Source organism: Mycetomoellerius zeteki, unplaced genomic scaffold, assembly GCF_001594055.1.
Source record: "Mycetomoellerius zeteki isolate Tzet28-1 unplaced genomic scaffold, Tzet1.0 scaffold72, whole genome shotgun sequence".
NCBI lineage: Eukaryota > Metazoa > Arthropoda > Insecta > Hymenoptera > Formicidae > Mycetomoellerius > Mycetomoellerius zeteki.
In genome coordinates, this window is record NW_017257742.1 from 39,189 (window position 1) to 60,412 (window position 21,224).

A 21,224-nucleotide genomic window follows, 5' to 3' on the forward strand; every position below is an offset into this window, starting at 1 on the left:
TAAATAAATATATATATATATATAATAAAGATGAAATAAATTAAATTATTTAAATTAACAATTTTTTTCTCCGTGTGCAATTCCTTCAACGAAAGAAGTCGCTTATTAAAAAGTAAAGAAGACTTTTAATTAAACGTCAGATCGATCATTCCGATGTAAGAAAGCGATTCTTTATAATTGATGACAGCTTTTCTCTACGAACTTCTTAATCTTCTAATCTTTTTTTCTTCTATTGTCCATATTCAAGTTATTCGCTCTCGTTTATTTGCTATAGAAGCTTTTATTCGACGCATTTTTTTTATAAGATATCTCTTATTCTTCATAATTTTATTTTACAAATAGGAATTAAATTTGTTTAAATGCTGACGCATCTTAATCTGATACATGTTCGTATAAATCGCGAGATTTAAACGAATTCAATTCCTGTGATTGTAAAATAAAATTGTAAAAAATAAAGAGATATCGTAGAAAAAAAACTGAGTCGTAATAAAGGAATAGAGGTCAGGACAGTATTAATACAAGTAGAGAATAAATAAAGCGGGCGTATTCTGGAATCCTATGTGCGTAGGAGAACGTTCCGGGATAAAGAATAACTCACGTGAGGATGAAATCATCGTTCTACGTAATTATGCGAAATTACTTGTTTATCGATTCCCGCCCATCGCAATTCTCGGAGCGCGACCCCCTTTGGACGCGCGAGCGCCGGTTACTCAACGGCATATAATTTTCTCCGACACCTTTCCGGGACTCGTCGGCTATGTATGGAGAACAGGAAACATCGCGACTGCATCGGCGCGGAAAAAGGAGCGGAATGCACTTGGTTTGCTCTCTTGGAACACGTTTGTAAGGAGAGACAGAAGGCGACACCGAACTCGCCTATCTCAACGTACTCTCTTTCGATTTTATTGAAACGGAAAGTCCTAAGCGATCATAAAATTCGAAATGGAAAGCCCCGAGTCATTATATAACTCAACAGCGCGAAGACCGTAAAAGACAAGATTGCAAATTAATATTTCGTGTACAACTTTAATTGTAATGTAAATTTTAATTAACATATGATCTAATTAACTACCCACAATGAGTGCAAATGTATTTATACAAGGAAAATTTTTACTAAAAAAACTTATTTATAGAAAATAAACATTAATTAGCAATTTTATGCAACAAGTATATTCTGTCCTATATAAACAAAATGCTAAGCGTGTTCCTGATGTCAGAAGCTAAATATTTTTACTACACGAACACCTTTTCTGTATTCAAATAATACAATTCTCGTAATTCGATATAATAATAATTATAATGATTAATTAGTAGTAATTCATTTGTAACATATTCATTTATACATATATAATATTCATTTATACATATTAATAATCATTTATAATTTTAATCTTATTTTGTATAAGAATTGAGTTATAACGAAACAATTTAATCAAATTTTTCTAATTAATATAACGTTTTATTTTTGCTTATTTTTAAAAAATGTATTTTAATTATTAAACATGTTTTTAGGTAAAATAATTTTGAGAAATACATAGTCTATCTCATTCATAGTTAATAAATTGCTAATTAATATTGCTAATTAAATACACATATTTAAAAAAAAAATCTCTGCACAAATACTTTTAACAATAATACAATAATAAAAAATATTTACATAACACGAATATTTTAAACAGATATATATTGTGTCAAAACAAGCATATTCTATTCATGCTGACGCATTATACTCATTTAAAATAAATATAATATTTATCTAAACAAATGTTCATTAACAGTATAGTGGTGAAAGATAGATATCTAGTAAAATAGCGTGACAAAACTATCAGAGATTCAATACACGCAGATTCTGATTATCGTAAATACGCAAGAAGCATTAACATAAATACTACTTTGTGAGTTAGCTTTCCACTCATACGTAACAGACAACACTTCAAATATTTCTATTAAAACAATCGCTATTTACCAAACTGGAAAATACGCAAATTTGATTTAATTAAATTCTAAACTTACATGATATTATCAGAGACGATAAAATAAATCTATACGAGATAAATATTTAGATATAATTCCATACGTATTATAAAATGTGTAAAATTATATATTAAGCATATTATATTAATCTGATATTATATTAATTAAGCGACTAATTTGATAGCAAATAAATATGCGAGACTATTGTGTGCAGTGTGATCATGTTCATGATTTACTCTCTCTCTGAAAATTGATTTGCTCCATTATTAACTGCGGTACAAGAATGTGCCGCCAAATAAAACTGACACATCGATCGTCACGATATACAGCTCGTATTATTCAGTGTGTGGAAGCTTGCAATAGTGCCAACCGCCTGACATACGATATTGTGAATTCGTGTGAGAAAACACGTGCACGTGTATCTCCTCCCCATTCCATAAAATTAATTTCGAACAATGTACGAGCAAGAATCCGAATTTTTCGCACGTAAATTAACGTTCTCAGATGAAGGAATAAATTCGCCGAGTTCTCTCATGAATCATCTCTATTACGGAATTGATAGATCATTTATTATGAGATAGAAACGAGGATCGAAATTGTACATCAGCGCAAAATTAATGTGAAAAATACACGTTAAACGACTAAAATGCACGGAGCAACAAATCAAGAACAGGATTTGGAAGAACAAAACGCGAATTGCATCACGATGATAATATATAAATTACCGATATAAATTCATGTAAAACAAATTAATATTTAAAGTTCGTTAAACAATGTATCTTCTGTATTCTTACGTTTACATTTAACAATAAAACCGCTATTAGTATTCCCTTAGAACTGCCAAAGATATCAATTCGGTAATTTTCTATCTTTATTTTCGGTTAATAAAACGGTATTTTGATATTATTTGTATCATTAGAATTATTATGTTTTATATTCACAAATTTTCAATATTTTGAAATGTATAAAAAAATTGAAATGATTAATAGAGTCATCAAAAATAGGACCATCGACAATTCCGGTATTATATAATTTATATTATAATTTTATATAATAAAATTTTATATGTTATAATTTGTACTGTATAATTTTATTAATATTAATGTTTTATGGAATATATTAAATTTCATATTATTATTTTACGTCTCTTTCTCTCAAGCTGTTAATTGTTTCGTCATACGATAATCATGTCGTCTATTTTTGAGATTAGTTTTTAATGCGTCTATAAAATCTTATCTCAACGTTTTCCCAAGATATGACGATAAAAAATCAATACACGAAGAGAACAACGTTATATTTGTAAGAAACGCATTGTCGAACGGGCCGTTTATCGTAGCATCGAATCATGCAGAAGCTATGCGGTAGTTCAAAGTGCGAGAGATCCGCCCAAACAGTTTCGCTGAAGGTTCGCTTCATCATCAAGACCATAGAGTAGACTCAATTAACCTTATTACGGTTTAATCGCGAGCGTGATGGCATCAAACGTATCGTTCAAATATAACTCTCGATGATTGCTTATCGATTCGCGTAGCAAGAACAACGAAAATCGGTATCGTCCTAATGCGCAACAATACAATCTCACAGCACGCAAAGAAAGAGCAGAAAAAAGAAGGCAAAGCAAAAAAAATATACGAAAACTACTAATTTATTTTTAACATAAAAATGGGACAAAAGTTTTTATTGTGTTTTCGTGTTTCTTACGAGTCCCTAAAATTACATCGATGAATGTCGGAAGAATTACGTTAACCCAGGCGAGAGAAACGTTAAAAGCCAGTCTTCTATCATATGGGTCGCCGCTAAGACATTTGTTCAAACACGTTTACTCCTCGGCAAACACAATTCGCAGTTTTTTCCTCTCCTTTTCCCTCTATTTCCCGAGAGAACTATTTACGCTTTTTCCCCATATTTCAATGCTCGCCTCATCTCTTATCGCCCGTGTCGTCGCTTTTCTTGTCTAAAGCGACTTCGATCAATACCCAGACGACACAATGAGCCTGACCGAGCAAATACACGCGAATTGCGCTATATACGTTCGTACGATATAACAGGATACACCGAGTGAAGACGGAAACGTAAATTCTTTGCTCTATTTCTTTTCACAAATATATGTATATAGTATACCTATCTATATCTTCTTGGGAAAACAATAATCAGAGATGTCACATTCTATTCATTAGCATAAATATAGATACCTTATTCTTACAGCAATAAAAATTCTTTACTAAATAAACCAATGAATTAATATCAGAATGTTTGCTGAAACCTTGTAAAAAAATTTCCTAAGAACTCCCGGATTTTTTCCAAATATTTTTATTCAAAATCTCAGGTAAGATCTGAAAATTTTTTAATGCAACTTTGAAATAAATTAAAGTGCATGCAGTAACGCAAACAAACTATATATTGAAAATTAGTGGAAGACAAATTTCCACGAGAATATATTTATCATTTTCTACAATTAGAGTCGCAGAACTTATAAGATACTTATTACTGATTATCAACATTATCAAGAAAAATGATCAAGAAGCAATGTTTTCAGAAAAAGATAATTTAAATTTAAAAATAAAATTCTATAAATTTCTCCGAGCATTAATAAAATTCTATTTAAAAACCCTGATTTTTCTCCAAGGGTGAAAAAAAAATGTCCTGAAAATTCTGGGTATTCCAAATAGTATATAAACATCCTCTAATATTCTTCATTAATAAATATTGCTATTAATAAACAATATTTCTAATTAATTTATCACTCAACATAAGCCCGAGTTGAACGTGTTTTCCTAATGTAGGTCTTTTCAGACGTATACGAATTCTCGCTGAAGCGGAAACAAAAGGGCAACCGGTAAACGCTTGGGTTTTAGGACAGGAAAAAGACAGGATATTCACTCACCAATACATCGTAGCAGATCTCGCGCAATTCCTTCTCAACTTTTTCCCGGTATTCCTTGGCCATCTGCTGTTTGCGTTCGGAGCCTTCGGTCTTCTGCTCGATAGAGGAGATTACCCGCCACGAGCTACGTCTCGCTCCTACGACATTCTTGTATGCCACCGAGAGTAGGTTCCTCTCCTCGTTCGACAGCTCGACTCCCGTCTCGGTGACCGCCTTCATCGCGGACGCCATGTCGTCGTACCTTTCCGCCTGCTCGGCAAGCTTCGCACGCTGCACTAATTCCTCCTTATCCACGGACATTGTGTCGGCTGGAATCAAAAAAGAACGCGACACGTCAGTGGAACTCCAAGTCTAGATTATTAGCGAAAGTTCTTTCGCGGTTTCAGTAAACGAGGGTGATCTCAATATCAAACGTTGTTTATAAAAATTGAAGCGTAATTAGCTAAGAAAAAAACTGTAAAATAAGAAAAAGACAAGGATTGCAAATCCTTAAAATTGCATTGCAAACTCCAAGATCCAAAGATTACAGTGTTTGTTAAAAGACGTCTGTAGAAGTATACACAATAAGAAAAATTTCTAGTTGAAAATGGACGAGACGAACCAGAAGATTCTAATTATATCAATCAGAGTTCTAATTATCTCTTAGCTAGAATTATAATAGATTTAATTAGAAAATTCTAATTCGTCCATTTTCAACCAAAATCCCAATTAATGCAACCAGACTCCTTTTCCAGTGTATTTCTAAAAGACGTATAATGTATTTTAAAAATAAAGTGCGACGTTCCAAACTTTAGAATTGTACATCTTCAGGAATGCAACTCACGTTCTAAGTTTTTGAAAACTAAAGAATTCAAGGGTTAAGGGCCCAAGAGATTGAATACAAACGGGTGTAGGGTTCAAAAGATCGAGATTCTATGATCGTTTCTATGATCACGTCGTCTTCAAGTCTAAAACATAATAGATGTACCTAAGCTTTAAACCGTCAAATCAATCGGTCATAGTTGATTATTCTCCTCATATGTGATTGACTAATACCTTACAGCTTAAACAGAGTTGTCAAACTCCTCATCCTAAAATTCCATAATTTCTCCCTGATTTCCAGATAAAATTTCATGTTTTTCTCTAACTGAATATTTTGAAATTTTTTTGTATTTTTATCTTGATTTAGAAACAGTTATATATTCTGTTCAGAGATTTATTTAACATAATAATATAAATTACTATTAATGTTGTTAACACTGCTTGCATTTTTAATTATTAAGTTGGTAATATTTTAAAACTACGTAAGTGTAATGTATGTATATTAAACTTTTTTAAAGCCAAGAATTTTAATTTTTCAGCTAAACTCCCTGACTTTCCTGACCGTTCTCAGTTTCTGTCGACAATTCTCAGATTTCCCTGATTTCGAGTTTTGTGGCAACTCTGTTAAAGTTTACTACATTGTGTTTCGAGATTAAACGCTTCTCGACCGAGAATGTCGCATCGTTTACATTTTAAATATAAAATATTAAACCACACACTTTGCGTGGTGAAAAGGAATATTCCACTTTGCACACTTCGCAAATAACTCCAGCGGGAATTATCACGTTCGGTGCGAGGGATGACGGAGATAAGAAAAAAAATACTTGCGTCGGTATTGAGCAGGTCAGAGAAGTTGTCGAATTGAGCAACACGTTGAGATAGGACAGCGGGAGGGATGCAACACGCGATGCACAAAGTGCTACCGCCCCGCGCACGTTTCAATGTCGCCTAGTTCCTTTTGTCGCGTGTTCCTAGAGAGGTCGGGAAGAATAGATCTCGCACAAAGACGCGTTTAGAAGCCAGACATCACGTCGACGACGATGACGACGATGCGGACGAGGAAGACGTTGCGAATCCACTCACGAAACTCGACTGACTTCGCCTCGGCAAACGATCGACGTCTGTCGGAGACAAAACGACCTTTTCCCTTTCTGAGTCACGTGCATGCAATTCGATTCCTTTATCCTCCAGACGCTTCGAGAAGCAACAGTGCATCCGATACCGGGAAATATCGTGGAGCAAACGGAACAATGACTTGCTTTTTTTTCTCGCTTTACAAATTTTTAGTTAAGAAATCATCATTTTTTAAATCAAATTTGCCTACGTTTTTCAGAGACTTCATGTTGTTTCCCCCTTGAAAAGAAAGGGGGCGAACATTCCTGGGATGCATTTTCGAGCTGACCAATTGCTGCCAGCCTCGTCTTATCTGACAGAAAACATTCAGGTAAAACGTTTTTACAATAAAAAGAAAAAACCGATCTCAACTTTCACGGTAAAGAAATACGAAGAGAAAAAATTCTTATTGAAATTTATCTTCCATCAAGAAATATGAAACGTTATCTACCGTTTCTTTCGTACTTGAACATTTATTTCCTACTATATAATTGTAACTCTACAATACAATTATAGTACAACCATATTATAATTATATTAATCGTAATTAATCGTATGCTTAATACTCAGAAAAAAGAAAAAGATCGAGATTGTAAGAAAGGAAAAAAAAGGGAAAAAGCTGCATCTATCGAAGTCACTAATCAAAGTGTTTTCTTCAATTGAATCGAATGAATATTTAATCGCTGAGGAATCGATATGACATACGTGACTTGATAAACGTTTCAATAAGAAGACTACGTCATAACAGAACACAACACCCACACGCGTTTACCGCGGGAACCGCATTTCCATGGAAACCCGTGCAAAAGCATCTATTTCCGACATGAAAGCGAGATTTGCCATGAAATAGAGTATCGCGTAGCCTTTGGGCATGGCCGATCAATGCACGCGAACGCTGTTATCATCTAGCAAAAGCGCATTATGTAAGACTTGTAGCTTTGAATATCGATATCAAATGACATTATTCACTAATGAGGATTCAATGTAAAGCGATATTTCACAAATTATGAAATAACGATAGGATCGCAACAATCACGATTAATCACTAACTTCAATTTTACTTTTAAACCAGTTTTTTCAAATTATAATAATAATAATAATTTTATACATTATAATTAAATTATAATTTTATCCTTATTTAACAATTTTTTCGTATAATAATTATGTCTTTATTTAAATAGATGATAAGCTTTATTTTACACTGGAAAAAATATGTATTAAATTTTAATACGTATTTTTTTGAATGGTACGAATGTAAGTAAACATTTACTTACAGCAAATAAATCTTTATTTAATAAAAAAAATGATACTTAATGGATTTTGTATTAAATATGTTTACATTTAGCAAATATTTGCTAAATAAATTATTCAAACAAATATTTATTAAAATTTAATTTTTTTTTACAGCAACTTTCACTTTTTTTGTTTTTTCTCTTTCGAATTACAACGTTGGAACTTTATTTAACTTTATTCCATTTCATTTCCACTGAAATTAATCAATGATACTTTTTTTCGTTTAGAAGCATTAACATTATATACAATTAATTTCTTTTTGATTTAATCGTGAATAACAACGCTCAGAATTACATCTAATTCATTCCAAATCTTATCTCTGTCATTTTAATCTACCGAACAGACTATCACCGGACATCTAACGGAATGACAAGCGTGACTATATGAGATTATCTAGCTTACGCAACGATTGCTCAGTCTTATCTTTGTCATTCTCTTGGTGCATTTTTTCCTCGAGAACAATTAATAATAAAACTCAACATAGCCTTATTGTAGAAACGAAATTCAAGGCTGTCACGTTCTCTACTATACGGCCATCTTAAATCTTAATCTCGAGCAGCCCTCGTTTATGGCAGATTCGAAGTGCGTGGACGACAATTATCGTTCTCCCTTTGTTCTTCTTTTTTTTTTTCATTTTAGTTCGGCTGGCATTTACCGCTCGGATACGATAAATCACCAACGACTCGGCAACTCGGTCAGAGGGCTAATATCTCATCGATGGATTGCACGTGAGTATTATGAACCGTGCTGATAAGAAAGTCGCCTGATAAGAGAGTCTCCTGATAAAACGAACAAATGCACAAAAGAACATGTTCGATGCACCGAGTAAAGCGGATGACTACGTCGTCATCAAATCGTAAGAGCAGAACTCGAGTCAATAATAAGCCATTACCGAGAAAAACTACACCCGTCATTGAAATCGACGTTTTAAATGATAAATTCACCTTTAGAGTGAATTTATCATTTATCTTTCTTAGAGTTTTCTTTTTATCTCATAAAGGTATATGTATAAACAATGAAGTTCAACTCGATACATATAGTATATACTATATTAAAAAATATACTATAAAAATAAATTTGAAGTGTTTTGAGCAACCCATCTATCTACTCGAAGATTAAATTTCCAAATCTAGATACATAAAGAACAGATCGAAGATAAGTTCCAGAGAGTAAAAGTGAAGACCTTCATACGTTCTGAAACAGTTAAGTTTCTAGGTACTCTCGGTTTACTCATGTTTGTAAGAGCAACGGGATGTCGTAATACGTCCGTTGTAGCGGAATGTTATGTCGTCGTCGTAGTACGCGAGAGAGGAAACGGTGATTCATGTGTCGTAGAATTGAAAGAACTACATCTTGGCTTGGGAAGCGAGCCTAGACACATTCATGAACTATATCAAGCAACACGTGACGCATCGTCCACGTATATAAGAAAATGAGAGAATATAATTTTCACAGCAACGTTAACGATGGACCTTACCACAAACTGCTGTTATACAACAAAGGACCCAGCCCTAATTATATGGAAAGTGAACAATAGATTGTCATAGACAAGACTTAATAATGGATTTTTTGCTACGTTATATTAAAGGTGCTCTGTGAACAAGTTTTACCTTTGATACACCAAGCTGAAAAATTATTTATTATTGAACTTTATGTCTGCGACATCTTTTGTTCACATTATAAGCTACATTACATTAACTCATTTTTTGATTTTCTATATAAATAGTGTGGATCCTTTCTTCGTGTAGTCTAATTTTCTTAACCATAATGAGACAGATTTTTATAAACGTAAATAAATTTCTATTTTAAATTAAATGCCTTATATATGTATGTATAAAACATTAAAAAGGCAAATTTATTTATGTTTACAAGAATATATAGATATATATATGTAAAATATATAAATATACATTGTTTAATAATTAATTAATAACCCAACGTTCTTTCAAAAATTGAAACAATCTTTCAATGGAAGATATAATTGTAAAGGAATTGTAAATATACTTACTAAGACTTTTTCAAGCAAATGCAATTCTTGGTAAAGATAAGAATAGCGTGCGAAGCAGAAATAATTTCTCTCAAAAATTAAAAACCCCTTTTCCACTAACAATTAATTTTCAAGTAAAAGCGAAGCGACATTGCGAACAAGACTGAAACGTAAATGACAAAATCGGGAGATTTCCCGAAGGAGATCTTCGAGGTGCATTCATAGGATGAGTTAATTAAAAATACATCGTGGAGCACGAGAAGAGATTCTTCCGTAAAAATAGCTAGTAAATTGAATACATTACGTGATCACGTTGCGTTTTAAAAGTTTCCGTATACAAAATGCGTGCGAGCAAAACTCACTTTTAACGACAGATGCTAAACCTACATCTGAATTTTTAAGTAATCTAACACAGTAGGAACACCATAAAAAATTATTTGAAAAATGTCAATAGAATAAATAAAAATAGGGAAATCAATATCCGTGTTTTAAAAAATTTGAGAAATCAGTCGTAATCAGTAATAACAATTTTAATATGTATGGTCGTGCCTAAATTATTGATTTAATTCTACAATTTAACATAATTAACAGATTCCATGAATTATAAGGTAACTGTCGTTGAAAGGAAGCGAGATTTGCAAAACAATCTTGTATAATATGCGCAGATGATTCGAAGTAGAACGAGCGGATATCGCATGGTACGATGACTCATTGCTTTAAAGGTGATCGATGCCGTCGAAAAACCAACGCACAAGAATTCTAAGGGCCACTTAACCCTGAAAAACATAGACGGCCTCCTCTCTCCGGAGTCTCCTTATAAATACCAAAGAATTACAAAAACTTGTAATGATTTCCGGAGCTTCACAATATTCAACATCGTCATTCATTCTTCTCTACATTTATTTATCCTCTCTAATTCTTACTTATTGTTAGAAGAAAAATCGATTTTGTAAAATATTATATCTCTACATATACAATTATTTAAATATACGATACTCAAAATTACATGTGTGCTCTATATTTGTTTCTTCAAAATATCTTCTCAAACTTGTCGAAGAATTCCCTCTTAAGGGGATCTTAAAGTGAATCTGGGAAAAAGATTATCGAAAAGTGAAATTCTGTGAAAGAATAATTAGAAAAAAGTAATTGTTATACTAAAATTATTGCGTTTAGTCGGTAAAACAGACGACTTTAGGGTCCCCTTAAAATAGCGGGAAAATTGGCGTGAAGTTCTGCGAAGTTTAATGATGCTGAATATCCGCAAGAATGCAAAATGTGCATGAACGGATGTTTACCTAACGAGAGAGCGATATGGGGAAACGATGAGTTGTTTGGTGTTAAAATAATGCGATGAATAACGAGTCAAAGTGCAATTGCACCTAATCGCATGTGACTAAGAGCATTTCTTCCTCAGTGAACCGGATAATTGTTGTCAAGGATGGAAGAGTCGGAGAATGCCGGAAGTGATGCCAGCCGTGTCACCTGTCGTATGGAAAAAAGAAAAAAATACGCGACGTTAATACCGGTGTGAACCTGGCGCCCAACTTTATCAAAATTAAAAATTAATACCGTAGGGCGTTTGTACTTCGTTTGTACCCGTTTGTACCTCCCTTATTTTCGTTTGTACCTCAAACAGTTAAACAAAAAATGAAATACAAAAAATGGTCAGCGCCCAAGTTTAATATTTTTTAATTTCATTTATGCCATTCGAAAGAGAATCGTTTGTACCCGTTTGTACCTCCCTTACTTTCGTTTGTACCTCAAAGGGTTCGGAGATACAGCGCTTTTCAATTTTTGCACAAGCCCTATATAGCTAACTTTGCCAATTTTCAAGATATCGAAACGGGACCAACGGCATTCGAAAGAGAATCGTTTGTACCCGTTTGTACCTCCCTCACTTTCGTTTGTACCTCGAAGGGTTCGGAGATACCGCGCTTTTCAATTTTTGCACAAGCCCTATATAGCTAACTTTGCCAATTTTCAAGATATCGAAACGGGACCAACGGCATTCGAAAGAGAATCGTTTGTACCCGTTTGTACCTCCCTCACTTTCGTTTGTACCTCGAAGGGTTCGGAGATACCGCGCTTTTCAATTTTTGCACAAGCCCTATATAGCTAACTTTGCCAATTTTCAAGATATCGAAACGGGAGTTAATATGCGTCGATCGCTATCGTGCGTGCAATTTTTACCTCGTAATAAAGCATTGCGCGAGTTTAACGTAGCAAAAAAATACAACGAAATTGTTCTACGATGATTTTCGCGATTGAAATGTAACATCATATCGCAATTGTGCAAATGCACTACTGTTCATCGTGAAAGTATCGTTTTATAAATTCCAAGAATTCTCTAGAAGAAGTCATCGGTGTCATAAAAATGTTTTGAAAATACATTATGCTAGTTCACGATTCCTGAATTTGCAAGTTACCGGAGTTGTCACAAATTCCTCTAATCCTTAAATTTCATAACTTTTCTCTGATTTTCAGATAAAATTTCATGACTCTCTGATGCTTTTATATAACATTTTGAAATTTTTAATATTTTTATCCTAATTTGGAAACCGTCAAATATTTATTGAGAGAATAGTATATATATATATATATATATAGAGAGAGAGAGAGAGAGAGCGCAATGTAAATCACTATTAATATTGCTGACACCGCTTCCATTTAATTATTAAGTTGGTAGCATTCCAAAACTAAGTGTGATGTACGCAAATCAAATTTCTTTAAAGCCAAGATTTTTTATTTTCTTCAAAAAATTTGCAAAAAATAAAAATTAAAATTCTGTGATTTTTTCTTGATTTCCCTGACCGTTTCCAATTTCTCTGGCATTTCTGTGATTTCTAGTTTTGTGGCAATCTTGTGTACGATTCATAGATCCCACGTCTTTGTAAACCTACATTCTTGAAATACTTGGCTTCATGCATTTATTTGTACCATGAAGCTCCCCAAATCCCTGATAAATTAGTACTGCATTTCACAAACAGTAAATATCACGAAGTTTGTATCTTGCGATGAATTCTAGATTTCACAAATCACACACAATAAATCGTTCAGTCCATATATTAATTTAATCTAACGTACGTTTCATAGATTTTTCACATTTTTTTGGTTTTCAATGTTTCAAAAATTTTAGGAGCTACAAACTGATGTCAATGTTCAAAACTTACTGCGTTTGAAAAATTTCGATTCCGGAAATCCTGTCGTTTCGACGCCCTTCGTGATCTATAAATCCTCCCCGCCCCCGGGGATTTTCTCGTTATTGTAATAAATTACGATTTTTTAAATTCGTTTAAATTACGAATTTACGATGGCGCAATGAATTCGGATTAACGAACGAAAGATAGCACTAGCGTTTACCCATGTTCCATATTTAAACGGCGACAAGATTCACGATTCCTTTACAGAGCGAGAGTGCGATGAGAGAGGTGAAAGAGAATTCCGGGTCACGAACGACGAAAAGGTTCCAGATCCAGTTTCATTAATAATACGCTTCCGGTTGGTGGCATTCACCGTTCTCTCGAGATGCACTCGAGAAATGGGGGAACGACATTCCGTGAGGATTCGAATTTCCGAATAAATGTGTGAGTGCAGAATAATTATTGAGCAACGGTTTACATGAGTTGCAACATGTCGAGTGTTCTGCTGGACGCTCTTATAGTATTAGCTATCGCATGTGTGAGTATAGAAGAATCTAACCTTCACGTAGAAAATATTTACCTTTATGTAGAAAATATTTACACATAAAATATATTTTAGCAATTATTTATAGATATTTTTAACCTTCTACACTGAGAAATCTGATTGAAAATGATCGAATCGGAACATTTTGATTATATTAGAATTCTGATTATCTCAACTAGAATTCTAATTTAACCAGAAAATTCTGATTCGTCCAACTAGAATTTCACTTAATTCAACCAGGCATTTTTCTCAGTGACATTGATAGTGATCGACAGCAGTAATTTTCGTGCGTATCAAAAGTATCTATTACACTGTAAATTAAATCGTAATATATGTTGTGCTTTAAAGAGTGTTATGTTAGAAGCAGCCATTTTAATCAACACGTTTTGCTTGAGACTCAGTCGTACTTTTAGTTCGCTGGAAATCATGGCGACCGCTGAGTAAACACGTTAAGACACTGAAGTGTCTTTAGAACCGTTCAGCAGACAATCATAAAACTGTCCATTACAAAACTGTAACATTCTGTTGGACACACCCAATGTTTGATTCGCGAAAGAAATAATCACTCCAACAGTTGCCAAATAATTAATTCAACAATATTTTCGTAATACGAAATAATTAATCACACTTTATGAAGTTTATTTAGACAAAGTCCAGTGCAAACTTTCTTTTTCTAACTTTGTTGAATTGATCACCATCGTTTATTTAATTACATAAATAACTATGACCGATGACATCAATTTCGTTTCTATCTATGTTCTGAGATCCCAAAGGAAAAAAGTCTAATTCATTATATGATCAAGGTAGATTTTCCATTAATTAAACGGAAAAAATAACAGTTTATTAATATTATAAAATATAATAAAAACTGATGATATTAATTTCGTTTCTATTTATGATAAATCTAAGGAAATAAATTTATTACTAAAAGATCAAGGTAACTTTTCAATTAAATGCGAACAATAATAGTTTATTTAAAAAATAATGAATTATTATATATATTAATTTCGTTTCTATTTACAGTATTCCAAGAAAATAAAGTGTAACTTATTACCAAATAATAAAGGTGAATTTTCCATCAACTTAATGCAAAACAGATTATGAGAAAAATAATGAATTATGATATTAATTTCGTTTCTATCTACGATAGCCGGAGGAAATAAAATCTAATTTATTAACCCCCATTAACCTGGATCCCCCACCATCGAAAATCGATGGTGATTAATGATAAATTTATCATTAAACGATCAAGGTAGATTTTCCATCAATTAAATTAAAGAAATAGTAATTTAAGGAAAAAATGAACAGTTGGTAGGTAATTTTGTACACGCGAAATCGAGGTAAAAGAAGTGCGAATTACCCGTGAGAACGTGAGGAGCTGTTACACGTAAAGATGCGTACACGATATGCGAGACTCGCGGTTTCCCGCGAGGTAAACGATCGCGCGATACCGGCGTCCTTGATTGCGGAATTTATTTCATACAATATTGCTCGATGGTTCTCAACCAGAAAACGACTGGTTCGATACTGAGGCGAATATCAACGGCGGTAAATATCGATCACCGGAGGTTCCGGAAACGCTCGGCTCGTACAAAGAAACACGGACAGAAATATTGGGCGAGCGAGTAGACGTTTTCGATGTCCTATATTTAATCACGCGCAATCACCTGGTTTCAGCGGGTTTTAACGGCAACGTCGACGACGACGATGACGACGTCGACATCGAGACGCCCCGCGTCGCTGCCGAAATATTTCTGGCACGAAAAACTCGCGACGCGGAGCAGCTCGCGCGAGCGGAACACATCTTGTACGCGCGTGAACTCGTTCCAATTCCCACAAGTTATTTCCTTCCTCCCCTCCAGATCGCTCTGAATGTGACATGCAATTCTGATCCTTACTGAAAATACCGGCGTGTTGTAAAGTGTAGTACGAGTTTCGGTATTCGGTAAAGTAAGAACGAATTTCAGTAAGAAATAAGTTTGCTAAAATAAAGCTTAACAAACCGGACTTTGTAAACGTTTCGACCATTGTTTTTGGTCTTCCTCAATGCAAATTAAACGTGGAAACTATAATATCTAACAAAGTCAACCACTGTCTGTTAGAATGTATTTTTTAAATGTCGCAATACAACAACTATTATTAAATTTGATCAAACAAGTGTAAAATAATATAAAACGTATCATGCACGTGAATATTAATTTGAAAGAGTTTAGTCGGAAAGGTTTTTCATTTTCTAGTCACTTGTGGTTTAGAATTGTTAACCTCAATTTACTTGGTAATAATGTAAAAATTGTGTTTTTCTAACTATTTATCACTGTTGATTTTATAGTAATTTTAAAAGTTAGTTACTCACAAAGTGACTCAAAACTATCAGTTTAGTGATTAATCTAGAAAAACACACGGAAAGAACGATTTTTTTTAAGTATCTAATAAAAATTTAGTTATATAATTCTGAAAATAATTTTGATGGACCATTCAAAATAGTCACGTAGGAATCTCAAGCATGACGAGCGCAATACTACAAAAACTTTGACTTTGTCTAACAATCAATTTGAGCGTTCTACACAATTATTTTGGTAGTTCAATAAAATTATCTTTAGATCTGTATCTATCTAAATATTTAGATAGCAGTAAAACTGAGATTTTCCCACGTACAGCAGAAAAAAATTTATTGAACTGTCAAAACTTTTTGCAGCATTAATGCAAATATCATGCTTGAGTTTCCTACACAATTATTATTTTGATTATCCAACAAAATTATTTTACCTAAATATTTAGATACTTCAGTATACACACAAAATTGTTCTTTTTGTAGAATAACTATCTTCTCTTTCAATCAAGACTGAAAAAGTACTTTACAAAAAGCAGTATACCTGACTGGACATTTCTTTTGTTCAGAACAATCTGATTGTTAGTTCTGAAAAATTAGAAACTTTGATAAATGCTTTCAAACTTTTTAAAAATTACTGTCGCAGCGTGACGCAGTAGGTTTTCCCATTCCGTCATCTCCGTGGCGAAACGTTAGGTCGGCACACCGTTAGGTCCTGAAAGTAAATGCACTTTTTCCGCCTCGGCACGGGGAAGAATGCGGCTGGCGTCACGCGTGGGTAATCGACGCTTTTGCAAGCTTTTATGAATGCCTGCAAACCTGGCAAACGAGGCTGCGATTCTGAGTAATCGTCATTGCCATACGCACGCGATCGTGCTGCGATTCATTAATATCAGGCGGCTGCGACGTGAACCAAGTCTTCTCTCACGTGCCAATGCAATTATTAATAGAAATATAATGAGACATTCAAGTAAATGTAAATGTAATGAAGAGAAGCGAAGAAAGACGATGTTTCTCAAACATAAAATTATTCGAAAAAATATATTTCATAAGAAAAAAAATCTGCATTTTTTAGATGATAAATTCCTTTTCACTAATCTCCTGTTAAAATGATATCGCGTTTAAAAATATAAGGACTGTATGTAACCGTGATTGTAAATGTGCAGTGTGCGCATGTAATTCTAATGCTAAGAAAAGTGATTACTCAATTTACTTTTTTTTCTTTTCAGTAACGGTTATCTTTAACAAATAATATTTTCTTGATAATAATCATAAAATGTACTTATTATAAATTTCAGAAAAACTCATTACTCAAAGAAATATTCAAAATAAGAATTTATTTTCTTTTGAACAATCAAATTGATCGAAGAAGCGACTTTATATAATAAACAAATTGAATTTATGTTAATTTAATACTCTTAATTGAAATATTAAATTTACTAGAATTCAGAATATATTTTGAATAAATTTGATGCTTGTGATGAATTTATGATAGATTTGCGGATATATAATACTTATAAACTTTTGAAATACTTGAAACAAGTAATTATTATTTACGTACAGTATGCATTTTTCTGTGTGTGTTAATTCATCTTATCGATAGTCACTGAATCCGTTAAATTAAAATCGGAATTCGGAGCATTCTCCTGTCCGAAGAAAGATTGACAGACAACGCAGGATTTTATCGTGTGAATGTAATTAAAATAACTAGAAAAGTATTATTATTCAAGGGAATAGTTCACGAGCGCATGCATAATGTATTTATAAATAAAAAATATAATATTTAGATTAAATGCAAAAGATTCACAATTCATAAAGACTCACAATTCATTCTATGGAAAATTTTCCCTCGAAATTATTAATCTTAGCGTTTATAGAAGCGGATTATCGATCGATCGTACGGATTATCGGCTTGTCGCAATTCTTTTGACAAAGCAGAAAACATAGAAATGCGACAAGACCAGAACGACATCGTGATTTCTACATAAACTCCCGCTTTAACGCAAATATGCGAGAGGCGGTGGGGGATGGCGCTATCAGCGAAGTAAAACATGACGTGATGTGGGTACAGATAAACGAGGTAACTGATAAAATTAATATCTATATCTGCACGCTTGGAGATGTTACCGACGAGGCGCTATTCCTATTGCATATGCGGTAAAATTTATTGAATTCGTGGCAAAATCGTGACGGAGGATTCGGAAAATTGAACGTTAACGAAATACCATTTTACCCTCAATTTGGACTTCTTTCCCAGAGAAAGACATAGTGATATGGCATCTATAAAGATGACAAGTTTCATCATGTGCAGAATTAATGTATACATAATTGAGTAAACTATTTTATAGATCAGACAACACCTTTAAGCAGTTACAATGCTCTTTCAAATTAATATCCATGTACGTGGTGGGTATACATTTGCACCTGTTTAATCAAATTGAACAGAGTTGTCAGAAATTCCTCACCCTAAAATTCCGTAACTTTTCCTTGATTTTTAGACAAAATTTCATGATTTTCTCTCATGCTTTCAGTAATATTTTGAAATTTTTTGTATTTTTGAAAACAGTCAAATTTAATATAGCAATGTGAATTACTATTAATTCTATTACTGACTTGTATTTAATAGTTAAGTTAATAGTATATCAAAACTGCGTATAATGTACGTACATATCTATATACTGAACTTTTTTAAAGCCAAGAATTTTCCAGAAAATTTTGTAAAATTCCATGACATTTCCCTGACATTTCTCCGATTTTCAGCTTTGCGGCAATCCTGTTTAATGATTGCACTGCGCCATTTAAAAAACACGTTTTAATGGACAGCGGTTTACTTTGTTAGATATACTTTGTGTTTTTACATTTAATTTATAGTGAGAAAGGACCAAAAACAATAGTCGAAACGTTTAAATATGTTCACAATTTATTTTCTATATAATTTTGAATAATAAATTTATTGTACGCGCATCAAGTGTTAGCTAATTTATATATCTCTTGCTTTATAGTTATTGCAATTTTAAAATAATTAATTCAACTATGTTATATTATAGTTTATTTAACTTTGTATTTTACATAGCAAATTTGATTGGACACACTAATGCGAACTGTTACATATAAAAGTTGTATACTGATTCAATCTGAATGTAAAAGTGAAATGCAAATATTTCAAAATATTAAATACCTACACATATTTTACTTAAAGCATAATAAAATGTACTGAGACTTTCACGGTTTAATCCGTTTTTATATTTGTATTAAACACACATCTCTACGTCAATTTGTGTTCAACAGCTTTAATATGCATCAGTGCTCACTAATGCACACAATTGAATTCTCTAATAGTTATTCATTTATACACAATACATAAAATCCATAGATTTAGTTATCACCTTTATAATTGCTACTATAATGTCCTTTTCTCTGAGTGCGTCCTAAAATATCGACCACAATCGATATCAATCGATGGTATCGAAATAAAAATTCGATCGGAATAAAAACGTGTTCGGAGCACCGCGAATCAATCTCGGCATTAAAATTCAAACTTTATCCTCGTTCTAAAAATTACCCCGCAATTTCTCGTCAATATCGACCGTCACTACTTGTCGCCATAAATATAGTCACGTGAAATAGAGAAGCATAAAATATCATTGAACCGCCGCTATAAATACATCTAGGAAATAAGAACACGGACTTCACATTTAACGAGATCTCAAGGCCATCGATTGATCGATCGGCGCAAGATCTGTTCGTTTTGTTCTCAATAAGGAAAAAGAAGAAAACAATCGTATGCTGATCTCAATTAATGATTAGATCGACATAAAATCTATCCGAAAGAAAAGAGAAAAAAGAAGGGCGACTAAAAAACCGATTAATTGCAATCCAATCTAAAACGATCGCACATAATAAGGAATGCTCTATCATTGAAGGAAATTTCAATAAGAAAATTTGAAAGATGAGTTTCCTGGAAATTCATTCAGTATTTAACAGTATGATAAAATTTGAAAAAATATTTGGGAGTCAAGATTCAGAATCAGGAGTTAATAAAATAGGTATCAGACACAAAAAGAAGATTTTGCTGAAGTAATTAAAATTTCGCTGAATAGAAATTAAAAATAATTTTATTGAATCATTAAAATAATTATGTTAGAAACTAAAAAATGCAATACTGCAGAAAAAAGTTTGATATTTCAACAATCAATTTGAGTTTCCAGAAAAAAATTACTTTGATATAATCCAACAAAATTGTTTTCAAATTTATATCTACACTGAAAAAAAAATATAGTCAATTTTAATAAATATTTAGTTCAATACTGCCAACTAAACATTTACTTACAACAAATAAATATTTGTTCAGTAAAAAGAATGATTGTTAAATCAAGTTAATGTTTCTTGTAACAAATAAATATATCTTTATATTTAATAAATATTTAGTTGGCAGTATTGAACTAAATATTTGTTAAAATTGACTGTATTTTTTTCAGTGTAATAAAATTTTTAATCTTTCAGTAAGAGCATTCTTTCCGTGCAGCTTAAAATTGGGATTGGATTGGAATTTAATCAATTAGAAGAAAGGAAATATCAGGTTTAATGAACTTTGGTTTGGTTGGTCAAATTCCAATCAAAATTCAATTCTAATTCATGGTCTGATATGGGCTTAAGATCTCGTTTCTTTTCAAATTCCCAGTGAGTTTGGACGGAATTTTATTTAAAAATCACTAACGTACATCTCTACTAATGTAGATCAAATAATCTCGGTTCAGTGTACTCTTTATTTATTTCTAATTCTTAGGCTAAATTCATAAGCGACTCTTATATCTAAAACCGTTTTAAGTGCAGTCTTAAGATGCAAACCAATCACAAAGCCGTATTAACATCTCAAGACAATAAGATGATCTTGAAGAACCGACTAAAAATGTTTTTCATTATTTTTATCTTCCAGTTTTAAGATCAACTAGCTTAGTTTTAAGGCCTTATAATTAGAAGATAAGAAGCAAGCTATACCAAGATTCGAGTTAATCTACTGATAGAAATAGATATAAGATAATCGAAAACAAAAAGATTCGCTACGTATGATAATAATCCCTGAAACTTTCCACCTACTTTTTAAGAACTTTTGTAAAGCCTGAAGCACAATTGAAATTCCACAGGCAATAGAAATAGGA

General features: G+C 32.7%; 1 protein-coding gene across 3 annotated transcripts in view; it reads right to left on the bottom strand.

Moving 5' to 3' along the window:
- Nucleotides 1-21,224, bottom strand: part of 14-3-3zeta (tyrosine 3-monooxygenase/tryptophan 5-monooxygenase activation protein zeta) — a 72,954-nt gene that overhangs the window by 11,811 nt on the left and 39,919 nt on the right. For all 3 annotated transcript variants that reach the window (XM_018458315.1, XM_018458313.1, XM_018458314.1), the window contains exon 2: nt 4,859-5,166. In XM_018458315.1, coding sequence (XP_018313817.1) covers nt 4,859-5,158 — 300 coding nt within the window. In that variant the 5' untranslated portion in view covers nt 5,159-5,166. The remainder of the gene's footprint in view (nt 1-4,858; nt 5,167-21,224) is intronic.